General features: G+C 75.7%; 3 protein-coding genes across 3 annotated transcripts in view; 1 reads left to right on the top strand and 2 right to left on the bottom strand.

The window, feature by feature from the left end:
* H696_05390 (hypothetical protein) overlaps window positions 1-194 on the bottom strand; it is a gene marked incomplete at both ends in the record, with an annotated part of 1,675 nt that extends 1,481 nt beyond the window's left edge. Inside the window, one exon of the mRNA XM_009499230.1 lies at window positions 129-194. Coding sequence (XP_009497505.1) covers window positions 129-194 — 66 coding nt within the window. The remainder of the gene's footprint in view (window positions 1-128) is intronic.
* A 103-nt stretch (window positions 195-297) lies between these two features.
* Window positions 298-6,370, top strand: H696_05389 (serine/threonine protein kinase; the record flags this gene model as incomplete). Its single annotated transcript, XM_009499229.1, has 7 exons — window positions 298-882; window positions 939-1,130; window positions 1,189-4,426; window positions 4,582-4,691; window positions 5,010-5,290; window positions 5,444-5,925; window positions 6,164-6,370. The coding sequence occupies 7 exons, from the start codon at window positions 298-300 to the stop codon at window positions 6,367-6,369; spliced, it is 5,094 nt and encodes a 1,697-aa protein (XP_009497504.1). The 3' UTR covers window position 6,370.
* Window positions 6,371-6,996: 626 nt separating this feature from the next.
* H696_05388 (TKL protein kinase) overlaps window positions 6,997-12,509 on the bottom strand; it is a gene marked incomplete at its 3' end in the record, with an annotated part of 7,291 nt that continues 1,778 nt past the window's right edge. Inside the window, exons 2-5 of the mRNA XM_009499228.1 lie at window positions 8,370-12,485; window positions 8,144-8,250; window positions 7,301-8,063; window positions 6,997-7,190 (exon numbers count right to left, since the gene is read on the bottom strand). Of these exons, the coding sequence (XP_009497503.1) occupies window positions 6,997-7,190; window positions 7,301-8,063; window positions 8,144-8,250; window positions 8,370-12,485 (5,180 nt within the window). The remainder of the gene's footprint in view (window positions 7,191-7,300; window positions 8,064-8,143; window positions 8,251-8,369; window positions 12,486-12,509) is intronic.

Genomic DNA, 12,509 nt, shown 5'->3' with positions numbered 1-12,509 from the left:
GCTGTTGTCGCTGCTGTTGTCGCCGCTGTTGTCGCCGCTGTTGTTGTCTCTGCTACCTCCTGTTGCTGCTGCTGCCCCGGCCACCGCCTCCGCCACTGCTGCCGCCGCGCCCGGGCCCTGGCAGGCACGTGCGCCGCCTGCGCCGAGCCCGGGTGCCGGGTGTGCCAGGCCGACGGGGCCTGCCTCGTGTGCATGGAGCCGCGCCTGCTGCAAGTCCACCCGGTGACCGGGGTGGTGGCCTGCGTGGAGGCCTGCCTGCCGGACCACACGGCGGTCGCCGGGGTGGGCCAGCGGTGCATGCCGGCCTGGGAGCACGCGGCCACGGAGCTGTCGGTGCCGAGCGCCCTGCAGGACCCCGGGGCCGGCGGGCTGGCCTGCGTGGCCGAGTCCTGGCTGGCGGCCGGCCCGGCCGGCGGGCTGGGGCTGCTGCCGGCCGACACGCCGGCCGACCGGCTGGCGGAGAACCTGCTCGGCTTCCCGGCCGACGGGTCGCCGGTGGTGTGGCTGCGGCCGGGCGGCCCCGGGGCCGGGCCGCTGCTTCGCGGGCCGCTGCCCGGGGCCGGGGCCGAGCTCTTTGCCGGGGCCGGGCCGGTGCGGGCCGTGGCCGCCCTGCCGCCCTTCGGCCGCCCGGGCCAGGGGCACCTTTTTGCATGTGCCTCGGCGGCCGGGGTGTGGCATGCGCGCGTGGAGTGCACCGAGGCGCCGGGGGCCGGGGCGGGGGCGGCCTGCCCGGCCCGGGTGGCCGGCCCGGCGGCCCGGGGCCCCGGGTCCGGGCCGTGCGACCGGCTGCGGCCGGTGTCCCCGCGGGCCGTGGCCGCCGCCGGGCCCGACGGCCTGGTGCTGTATCACCTGCTGGCGGACGGGCAGGTGGCCGGGGCCCGGGTGCATGGGGCCGGGGCCGGGCCCGGCGTGCTGCCGGGGGCTGGCTCCTGTGGCAGGGCCCGGCCCGGCCGGCGGCCGTCCTCACGCCGCTGGCAATGCACCTGTCGGGGGATGCGCGCGTGGCCGGGCCGGGGCCGGGGCCGGGGCCGGGGGTGTTCATGCGGCGGCCCGGGGCGGCCGGCGGCGGCCCGGCCGGCACGGTGCTCCTCCTGCCGGGCACCCCCGGGCCGGGGCTGGTCCTGACCGGGGTCCGGCCCGGGCCGGCCGGCCGGCGGGCTGGTCTGGGAGGCGGAGCACCTGCCCCAGGGCCCGGGGCCGCACCGGCGGACCAGCGCCCTGCCCGGGGTGGGGCAGGTCCTGGGCGGCCTGCCGCCGGGGCTGGCCGTGCCGGCGGCCGAGGTGGCCTTCCACGCGGTGGCCCTGGGCCCGGGGCTGGCCATGCGCCCGGCGGCGGTGGTGCTGCTGGCCGGGCCGCTGGTCGGGGTGTCGGTGGTCTTCTGCCCGGGGACCGGGGGCTGCTGGCTGCAGCCGGCGCTCTTCGGGCAGCTGCCCGGGGCCGGGGCCGGCTGGTCGGCGGTCTTCGCGGCCCCGTCGGCGGCGGCCGGGCCCGGGGCCGCGGCCCTGCGCGTGGCCCTCCCCGGGGCCGGGGCCCCGGTGACCGTGGTGCTGGAGGCGCGGGCCTGTGCCAGCACCTCCACCGGCAGCCCGGGGCAGGTGGGCTTCCGGCCGGCCACCTACGGGCCGCTGTGTGCCCCGTGCGATGGCCTTTGCCGGGAGTGCGCGGCGGCCGGGCCGGGCGGGTGCACCGGCTGCCGGCTGCACCTGCCGGGCCGGGCGACCGCCTGCGCCGGCGAGTGCCCGGCCGGGCTGGCCCCCTCCGGGCCCGACAGCACCGGCGAGTGCCGCTGCCTGGGCACCTGCCGGACGTGCGAGCCGGCGCAGGCGTCGGAGCCCTTCGGGCCGTACCGGTGCACGGCCTGCGCGGCGGGGCACGCGCTGCCGGTCAATGCCGGGCTCCATCCCGGGGCCTGCCAGCCGTGCGCCGGGTCGTGCGCCGAGTGCGCGCAGCCCGGCGACCCGCTGGCCTGCACGGCGTGCCCGCGGGCCGGGCCGGCGGCCGGGCTCCTCCACCGGGGGGCCTGCGTCGGGGCGTGCCCGGCCGGGACCTGGCCCGACGGCCTGGCCGGGGCGTGCCGCGACTGCCCGGCCAACTGTGCCCAGTGCTCCGGGCCCGGGGGCCAGTGCGACCGGTGCCTGGACCGGCACTTCCCGGGCCCGGGCCCGGACGGCGGGTGCCACCCCTGCGACGGGTCGTGCGCCGCGTGCGCCGGGGCCGATGCCTGCACCGAGTGCCGGCCGGGGCTGAGCTTCCTGGCGGCCGAGTCGGGCCAGGCCGGCCTCTGCACGGCCCTCTGCCCCGGGGGCCAGTACGAGCAGGCCGGCCAGTGCGTCGACTGCCATGCAGCCTGCCAGCTGTGCGCCGGGGCCGGGCCGGACCGGTGCGAGGCGTGCGCGGCCGGGCACCGGTGGGGCCCGGCCGGGCCGGCCGCCGTCGGCTCGTGCGTCCCCTGCCCGGCCGGCTGCGACCAGTGCCTGACGGATGGCCGGTGCGTCGGCTGCACCGGCGGCCTGCTGCTCACCGATGCCGGGGCATGTGTGGCCACCTGCCCGGCGGGGACGTGGCCGGATACGACGGCGGCCCAGGCGTGCGCCCCGTGTGCCGGGAGTTGCGCCGCGTGCGCCGGCGGCCCCGGCGCCGACCGGTGCACGGCCTGCCCCCCGGGGTGGGAGCTGCTGCCGGTGCCCGGGGCCGAGCCCGGTCCGCCGGAGGCCGGCGGCCATGGCTGCTACTCCGGCTGCCCGCCCGGGGAGTATCGCCTGCGGCTGGAGGACCCGTGCGGGCCGTGCGCCGCCGGGTGCCTGACCTGCACCGGCCCGGCCATGGGGGACTGCTGGCGCTGCGCCGATGCCGGGCTCGTGCTGCAGGGGGCCGCCTGCGTGGCGGCCTGCGACCCGGGCTTCGCCAGCGTCGAGGGCCGGTGCATCGCCTGCCATGGCTCCTGCCAGGGGTGCGTCGGGTCCCGGAGCACCGAGTGCCGGGGCTGCGCGGCCGGGCTGCTGCCGGCCGTGGCCGGCCAGGCCACCGGCCGGTGCTTGGACTCCTGCCCGGCCGGCTGGCGGGCCACCCCGGCCGGGTGCGTCCCCTGCCCGGAGCAGTGCGCCGCGTGCGGGGCCCCGGACTCCGGGGCCTGCACCCGGTGCCAGCGCGGCTGGCTCCTGCACGCCGGCGGCTGTGTGGCCGACTGCCCGGAGGGAACCACCAACTTCGGGGGCCTGTGCGCCGCGTGCCATGGGTCCTGCCGGACATGCTTCGGCCCGGGGCCGGACCAGTGCGCCACCTGCCGGGCCCATGCCCCGCTGCAGGTGGGGTCCTCTTGCTGGGCCGCCTGCCCGGCCGGGATGCACCTGCTGGCGGCCGACCGGCCGCCCGGGGACCAGTGCGCCCGGTGCGCCGGGACATGCGGCACCTGCTCCGGGCCCGGGGCGGACCAGTGCACCGGCTGCCCGGCCGGGCGGGTGCCCTTCGCCGGGGCCTGCCTGCTGGCCTGCCCGGAGGGGTTCTACCCGGCCCCGGGGCCGGCGGCCGACGGCCCGGCCACCTGCGAGCCCTGCGCCAGCAGCTGCACCATCTGCACCGGGCCGTCGGCCGGCCAGTGCGGGTCCTGCCCGGCCGGCAGCTGGCTCCACCAGGTCACATGCGTGGAGGCCTGCCCCGGGGGGACGTTCGCTTGCTTCGGGACGCGGGCGTGCGCGCCCTGCGGCCCGGGGTGCCTGGCGTGCGAGCGCCTGCCCGCCGCCGGGGCCGCCTGCCAGCCCCGGTGCCTGGCCTGCCGGGCCGGGCTCTTCCTCACGTCGGCCGAGCATGGGGCCACCTGCGAGGCGGCCTGCCCGCCGGACATGACGGCCCCGGCCCCGGGCCGGGGGAATGTCTGCCTGCCCTGCGCCGGGCAGTGCCGCGGCTGCATCGACACCCCGGGGGCCTGCAAGCTGTGCGCCCTGTCGTACATGCTGATGGACTACGATGGGGGCCGGTCGTGCGGGGCCTTCTGCCCGCAGGATGGCACCCCGTACCAGCATGCGCTGGGGCTGGTCCCGGGCATGGGCATGGTCGGCGCGTGCCTCCACTGCCCGGCCGGGTGCGACGTGTGCGACGCGCCGACGCGCCTGCCCGCCTGCCGGGTGGACGCCCACACGGCGGCCCTCCTGTGCGACCCGGCCACCGAGTGCAACCGCTGCCGGCCCGGGCTCCGGCTGCTGACCCGGGCCCCGGGGGAGACGGCCTGCGTGGACGCCTGCCCGGCCGGGCACCACCCCGGCCGGGGTCTGGCCGGGGTGCCGGTGTGCCTGCCCTGCCCGGCGGCCTGCGTGGCCGGGTGCGGCCCGACCGGGCTCTGCCCCGGCCCGGGGCCCGGCAGCGACAGCAGCAGCGGCGGCGGCGGCGACAGCCACGGCGGCCATGTGCCGGGGGCTCGCCATGGCGTGTGTACGTGCTCTTCGCGGGTGCTCTTTGGCCCGACCCGGCCCCGGGCCGGCGGGCAGTGCCCGGCTGCCCGTGTTGCCCCCAGGTCCGACTAACCTTCGTGTGCCGTGCGCCCATGTGCGTCTGCTTGTCACCTCCCCCTGCCCCCCCCCCTGCAGTGGCCCTCGGCCTGGGCGTGGGCTTGGGCCTGCTGTTCCTCCTGGTGCTGGGTCTCGTGGTCTTTTTCCTGGTCTGGCGCCCTGGCCGGCGTGCGGCCCGGACCAACAAGGTGCGGCGGTGGCTCTGCCCCTGGCGCGCGCCTGGCATGGCCGGCTCTAACTTTTGCTGCCGCTTCCCCTGTCACTGGCCCTGGTGCCGTGCACATGTGTGTGCATGTGCGTGCTTGTGTCTTTTCGTGTACATGTATGGCTTTGCATTTTTCCGTGTCCATGGGCACATGCCTGTCCGTGTGCCCCCCGCCATGCCGATGAATGCCGGCCCGTGCCGGCGCATCCCCCTGCATGGCCATGCGCGCGTGCCGGTCCCCTGTCGGGCCCCTGCCTGCTTCGGGGCCGGACCCGAAAAAAAAAAAAAAAAAACCCGGCAGGCGGCCGACCTGGACGCCGACGCCAGTGCCACCGTGCTGAATACCATCATGGAGCTCTCGCTGCCCGGGCACATCCACCTCGGGCTGGACCACTTCGCCCCCCTGCCGGAGGAGACCCTCGGGGCCGGGACCCAGGCGGCGGTCTTCGCGGCCCGGTGCGTCGGGGCCGGCACCGCCGATCGCCTGGGCTGCCCGCCGGTCGTGGCGGTCAAGCGGCTGAAGGCCGACCGGCTGACCGCCACCCAGGCCACCCTCTTCCAGAATGAGATTGCCCTCATGTGGTGCGTCCGGCCCGGGCGTGGGCGTGGGCGTGGGCCACTTTGCTGTTCTCGCCCCTGGCTCGCCGTGCCGGCCCGCGCGCTCGGGGTTTTTTTTCTTCTTTTGCTGTAGCGCCCTAACCCGACGCCCGCCCGCCCGCCCACCCGCCCCGGCAGGATGCTCCGCGAGCACCCGAACGTGGTCCGGCTGTACGGCTACAGCGAGCAACCGCCGGCCATCGTCATGGAGCGCTTCCAGACGGACCTCGGCACGCTGCTGCACTCGGCGGTGCCGCTGGACCTGCCGGCGCTGGTGGACCTCTGCCACCAGTGGATCGCCGGGCTGGAGGCCATGCACACCAATGGCGTGGCCCACTGCGACCTGAAGCCGGGCAATGTGTTTGTCAGCCAGGCCGGGCCGGCCTGGCGGGCGGCCATCGGCGACCTCGGGGCCAGCCGCAACCTCAGCAACCGGTCGTCGGCCCTGGTGGCCGGGGTGCCGGAGCTGAACGCCCTGACGGCGCGGTACGCGGCGCCCGAAATCTTCGACGCCATGACCCGGCGCCGGCCCCTTGACCGGGCTCTCCTCCTGCCGGCGGACATCTTCAGCGCGGGCATCATGCTGTGGGAGTGCCTGTCGCGGCAGCTGCCCTGGAAGGGTGCGTGCATTTCCTGCGGCCATAAGTGCGCCCTGTGTCGGTGATCGTGTTAGCCTGTGCTCATGTCTGTGTCCGTGTGTGTTTCCGTGTAGGGCCATGCGCTTGTGGGGCGACGACCCTGCCCGTGGGACAGTGCGTCTGCTTGGACATTTTGCCGGAGCGTGCGTCGCTGACTGTGCCGCTCCCGCCCCCTTTCCCCGCGGCATTGCTCCCCCTCGGCGCCCCGGCGCCCACCCAGGCTTCAAGTTCGCCAGCATCAGCTCCAGCGTCGGGGCCGGCATCCGCCCGGACCTGTCGCTGGTCCTGGCCAGCGAGCGAGCCGCCACGCCGCCCACCGCGAACCCGGGCCCGGCCATGGACGCCATCCAGGCGGCCTGGGTCCAGGATCCGCACGCCCGCCCGGTGGCCTCGCACTTCCGTGCCCTGTGCGTGGACCTTATGTGAGCAAAGGGCCGCGCATGGACCCGGGCTGGGCCTTCGCTGCTGCCATGCTCTGGCGCTGGCGCCGGGAAGGCCCAGCCCGGCATGTGAGCCTGGTCGCCGGCCAACCGGGCGGCCCTGCGCCACGGCCAGCTGCACTATGTGCCCGTCATCCGGCTCGAAGAGGGGCATGGTCGCCTTGTGCCCTGCGCGACCGCCACCCGCACCCGACGACGAGCAGACCACTAAACTCGCCCGGTGGCCAGCCCCGCCAGCGGTGGCGACAGCGGCAAGCCAGGCGCCCCCATGCGTGTGTATATGTGTGTGTGTGTGTAGAGGGGGGGGGGGGACTGAGGCCCTGGGCGGCCCGGCCGCGGTCGCCCATCCCCAGGCCATGCCCACAGCCGCCAGCGAGTGAATGAGACACGGAGAGAGAGAGGGGAGGGGGGAGCCAGAAAGGCAGCCGGCGAGGCACGGCGACAAGGGGGCTTCGCCGCCGCGACGGCGGGCCCGCAGCCGGACTGCACGTGTTCCCCCTCTCGCGAGCAGTGCCGGCGCGAATGACAACCGGTGCCCGGACGGGCGGACGGACAGGGTGTGGGGGTGTATTTTTCCCGGGCCCAAGCGGGGCAGGGCCCAGCCCGGGGCGTCTCAGCCGCCGGGGCCGAGGGCCGCCATGGCGGCCTTCTGCCGGAGGGAGGCGGCCAGCGGCCGCGTGTGGGCATTCGAGTCCCAGGCCATCTGCAGAAGGTCCCCAAAGGAGGCCAGCAAGCCGGCCGGCATGCCTTCCAAGTCGGGCCGGGCACCGACCAGCACAGAGGCCGTGATCTCCTCAAAGCACATGCCTGGTTGCCAGGGCAGGGGGGGGGGGGGGCGCCGTTGGAGGCAGGTGTCAGCAGTCAGTCCATGGGTCACACCACATCCGCGGCCCGCCGGCTGGCCCAAGGGAACGTACCGGCCCAGGGGAGTGTGCGGTTGAGGCACTCCCACAGCATGATGGCCGCGCTGAAGATGTCCGCCGGGAGCAGGAGCTCCGGGTCCAGCGGGCGCCGGCGCTGGAAGGCGGCCAGCACCTCGGGCGCCGCGTACCGCGCCGTCAGGGCGTTCAGCTCCGGCGCCTCGGTCACCAGTGTCGACGACCGGTCGGTGTTGAGGTTGCGCGAGGTGCCCAGGTCGCCGAGGGCCGCCGTCCAGGAGCCATCCGGGCGCTGGCTGGCAAACACGTTGCCCGGCTTCAGGTCGCGGTGGGCGATCCCCTGCGCGTGCATGGCCTCCAGCCCGGAGGCCCACTGCTGGGCGATGTCCAGGATGGTGCCCTGGTCCAGGGGGACGTCCGAGTGCAGCAGCGTGGCCAGGTCCGTCTGGTAGCGTTCCATGACGATGGCCGGCGGCTGCTCGCTGTAGCCGTACAGCCGGACGACGTTCGGCGCGTCGCGCAGCAGCCACATCAGCGCCACCTCGTTCTGGAAGAGGGTCACCTGCGTGGGGGTCAGACGCTCGGCCTTCAGCTGCTTGATGGCCACGGTGCCCGGGCAGCCCAGCCGGTCGGAGATGCCGGCCCCGACGGCGCGCGCCGCGTAGACCGACGCCTGGGTCCCGGCACCGAGCGCATCCTCGTTGAGCGGCGAGAAGTCGCTGGCGATGCTCACCAGGATGCTGCCCGGGAGCGACAGCTCCACGATGGTGTTCATGACGGTGGCGTCCTCATCGTCGCGGGCCTGTGCGGCGTGGTGTCAGTAAACACATGTGCTCGGAGGGCAGAGTGAGCGGCGGCGACCGCCGGCCAGCAGGGACGCACCTTGCTCGGGGCCCGGCGCCGGCGACGCAGGCGCAGGAAGAGGAGGACCACCAGCAGCAGCAGCAGGACCAGCAGCAGGAGCCCCAGGCCGAGGCCCAGGCCGAGGGCTGCCCCGGCAGGGGGCCGGGAAAATACGGGCGCGTGTGGCCCGGAGCCGGGGCAGGAGAAGGCGCGTGTCAGAGGCATGGGCAGAGGGGCGGAAGGAGGGAAGGGACGGCGCCCGCACCGAGTCGGCCGCGAGAGGGGCCGGCCACCGAAGTGCAGTCCCCGGGGCCGGGGCCGGAGCAGGCCTTGCACCGGGCGTGGCAGGGCAGGCACCCCGGCGGGCGGGCGTCCTCCTGCGGGAAGTACCCGACCGGGCACTCGCCCACACAGGAGGCCCCGCCGAGCAGCAGGAACCCGGGCAGGCACTGGGCGCATGTGTCGATGGCCGGGCAGGCGAGCGCCCCGCCCGGGGCCAGGTCGCACGGCGACATGTCGGGCCCGGCGGCGCAGCGCTCGCAGTGCTTCGGGCAGGCGAGACACACGCGCGCCGGCCGGCCGGCACCCGGGGAGGGGAGCTCGGCCGGGGCCAGCTCGCTGGCCGGGCAGCCGGCCACGCAGGCTCCGGCCTCGACGTCCAGCCACTGCTCGGCCAGGGGGCAGGACGTGCAGTGGGAGGCCGTGCCGAAGCATGTGCCGCAGCCGGCATGGCAGGGGGCACAGGCGTCGGCCGACCCGGCGGCCAGGAACTCCCCCGGCGGGCAGGCCCCGGCGCAGGCCCCCGTCCGAGCGGTCCGGACGAGCCCCCGGTCGCAGGCAGTGCACCAGGCGGTGCAGCCCCAGCCGGCCTGGACGTCCGCCTGACAGGCGGCACAGCCCCCGGGGCAGGCATCGCACCGGCCGGTTGGCGGGCAGGCCAGCCACCCGGCCGGGCAGCCGGCCACACAGCCCCCGGCCCCGGTCAGCAGCAGGCCCGCCCGGCAGGAGGAGCACCGGCCCGGGCCGGAGCAGGTCAGGCACTCGGCATCGCAGGCCCGGCACACGCGGCCGGCGTCGGCGAAGTACCCGGCCGGGCAGAGGGTGACACAGGTGCCCTGGTGGAGGAGGCTGCCCGGCGGGCAGGCCGAGCACTGGCCGCTGCCGGGCCCGAGGCATTCGGCGCAGGCGGCGCTGCATGGGAGGCAGGCGCCCGATTGGCCAAAGAACCCGGCCGGGCAGGCGCCCAGGCAGGTCCCATCCATGTGCAGGTACATCGAGCCGCCGCACGACAGGCAGTGCCCCGGCTCCGGCCCGTAGCACGTGGCGCAGGTGGCGTGGCAGGTGGCGCACAGCCCGCCCTGCGCCACCGAGGAGGGGGGGCACTCGGTCACGCAGCTCGGCGCGTCCAGCAGCCACCCGCGCTCGCACAGGGCGCATGTGTCGTTCGACTCCGGGCAGCTGGCGCAGTGCGCCCCGCAGGGGGCGCACCCGGCCGCCGAGGTGTGGTGCCCGGCCGGGCAGGCCGGCACGCAGCGCGTGGGCGACTGCCCGGCCGGCAGGGCCAGCAAGTCGGGTGCGCAGTCCGGCAGGCACTCGGTGCTCCGAGTGCCCATGCACTCGGCGCAGGAGACATGGCACGGCAGGCACCGGCCGGCCACGGCCACATGCCTGGCGGCGCAGGCCTGCACGCAGTCGCCGCCCTGGAGCACGGCCCCGACACACCGCCAGCAGTCCTTGTCCGTGGGGCCGTTGCACGTGGCGCAGGCCGCGTCGCAGGGCAGGCAGTCCGTCCCCTGGAGGTACTCGCCCTCTGCGCAGCCCGACTCGCAGGTGCCGACACCGGGGGCCACCTCGACAAGTTCCAGCCCCGGGCCACAGTCCGTGCACTGGTCCGGCTGGCCGTCGGCGCAGGCGGCGCAACTAATGTCGCACGGCTGGCACGACTCGCCGTTGCTGAACGACCCGGCCGGGCAGGCACCGACACATGCGCCGGCCGCCGTCAGCAGGAGGCCCGCCTCGCAGGACAGACATGCGGCGCTCGTGCAGGAGGCGCACCCAGGCTCACAGGCGACGCACGTGCCAGTGCCGCCGGGGCCCGGGGCGGGCCCGGCCCAGCGGAACCCCTCGGCGCACACCCGGCACTGGTCCGGCCCGCCGGCGCACAGGGCGCAGGAAGCAACGCACGCGGCGCACCGGGTGAACGCGACATACTCGCCCGGGGGGCAGGTGCTGCCGCAGAGGGACGGCGCGCCCGGGTCCGGGTCCAGGAAGATCATCCCCGGCCGGCAGATGGTGCAGGTGGCCCCGTCGGTGCAGGCGGTGCAGGAGCTGTCACAGGGCTGGCACATGTGGCTGGCATTGAGGAAGTGCCCGGCGGCACAGGCAGTGCAGTCGCTGGCCGAGGAGCAGGAGCTGCATGGCCCGGGGCAGGGGGCGCAAGTTTGGCTGGCGGCATCGCCCCAGCTGCCGGCCGGGCACCTTTCCAAGCACAGGCCCTGATGGAGGAAGTGGCCGGCGGCACATCCGATGCACGAGCCCGGGTCGCCAGGGGTGCGGCACTCGGCGCACGTGGCGTGGCAGGGCTGGCAGGCGGCGGCGGCCGACGCGCCCGCCGGCAGCGCATGCCCCGCGCCGCATGCCAGGCAGTGGAACGCACTGTCGGAGCCGGGCACCTGCCCGCAGGATGAGCAGGTGTCGTGGCAGAGGCACAGGTGGCCGCGCTCGTGCAGCCCCTCCGGGCAGGAGTCCAGGCAGGAGTCCGGGCTGGTGAAGGCCCCGATGGACCGCCGGCAGGCCGTGCAGTCGGCCGCCAGCGGCCCGTTGCACGACAGGCAACGCTCATGGCAGGGCGTGCACCCGGGCCCGAAGGTGCCGGGCGGGCAGTGGCCCCCGGCCGGCACGGACACAACCAGCAGCTCCTCGGTCCCGGTGGCCAGGAGCAGGCCGACATCCGGCCCCGCGGCCGAGGCCCCGGCGGCCGGGGAGCCGGCGGCCGGGGAGCCGGCCGGCAGGAGGACCACATTGACAGGGGCCACGTGCGGGAGGGTGGTGCCCAGCGCGACGAACCGGGCCGGCTGCAGCCAGCAGGGCGCATTGGCCGTGGCCGACGGGCAGTGCAGCAGCGCCAGGCCGACATGCTGCGGCGTCAGGAGGACCAGCGCCGCCGGGTGGTGCGGCTCGCCCAGGGGCCGCAGGTCGAGCCCCATGAACCGGAAGGCCCCCTGGGGATTGGCCGGGAGGGGGCCGAGCGTTTGCCGCGTGTGGGGCAGGTGCACCGTGCGCCAGGAGGCCCGCATGCCCAGCGGCACATGCCACACCTCCCAAGAGACCAGGTCGGTGGCTCGGTGCGGGGGCGTGAGCATGGCCAGGAAAAACTCCCCCCCGAAGAGGGTCCGGTCGGTCGGCAGGACCACCGGCTCGAAGGAGCCCGGCATCTGGGGCAGGGCCGCCAGAGGGGCGAGCGTTTGGGGATGCCCCTGGACGATGGCATCCAGGGGCTGGAGCACGGGCAGCCCGTCGCGCAGCAGGAACATCCACGAGGCGCGCCCATCGCCGGCGGGGAAGAGCCCCGAGGGGAAGGCCGCCGGGTGCTCGAAGACCTCCGGCAGGGGGACATAGCTCGGGGGCTGGGTGTGGCCGGCGGAGAAGAGGAGCAGCCCGGCGTCGGTGAGCACCGTCACCCGGTCCGGCCCATAGGGACGGATGGTTTGGCAGCCGATGCCCACGAGCTCGCTCTGGGTCACCACCTCCACCGGGCAGGTGGAAGCCGAGGGGTTGGCCACGAAGCCGGTGCCCGCCTGGCAGAACATCTGCCCATAGGACAGGGACCCGCCGGCGCACAGGAAGAAGCTGGCCAGGGCGTGAGAGTCGTCGGTCCACGGGCTGGGCGGCCGGGTTTCCAGGTATGCGTGCACGAATTTCGCGCCGAAGGGCCAGATGAAGGGCTGCCGGAGGGACAGATGCTCCGGGGCATGCTGCCCGGGGGCCAGTTGTAGTAGGGCCGGAAGATTGGACGAGGCCACGAAGGCCAGATAGTGATGGGGCTGCTGGTCGAGGGGCAGCCGTGGATTGAGGAGTTGTGGCGGGCCGCCACCCTCCGGCGGCGGGCAGAGCGACGTGTGGGCCAGAAGCCGGAAGTCGGCAATGGCGCCGGCGTCGATGGGCAGCCGGTGCGTGGAGGCGGCGAACGCGCGCGAATCCGGCGGCGAGGCCGGCACGCACACGGTCCCTGCCTCGGTGTAGGCCGACTCGCACTGCGGGAGGCACTGGGTGATGCCGGTGCCCGTGTCAACTTGCAGTAGGTGCCCGCTTTCGCAGACGACACACTGATCGGCGAGACACTGCAGGCAATGTGCCGTCGAACAGGGCAGGCAATGTGGCTCTGCAAGGGTGTGTTGGCGGAGGG

This window comes from Fonticula alba, assembly GCF_000388065.1.
Source record: "Fonticula alba strain ATCC 38817 unplaced genomic scaffold supercont2.10, whole genome shotgun sequence".
Classification (NCBI taxonomy): domain Eukaryota; order Rotosphaerida; family Fonticulaceae; genus Fonticula; species Fonticula alba.
The sequence above is the reverse complement of the archived record's forward strand: the minus strand, read 5'-3'. Positions and strand labels throughout refer to the sequence as shown.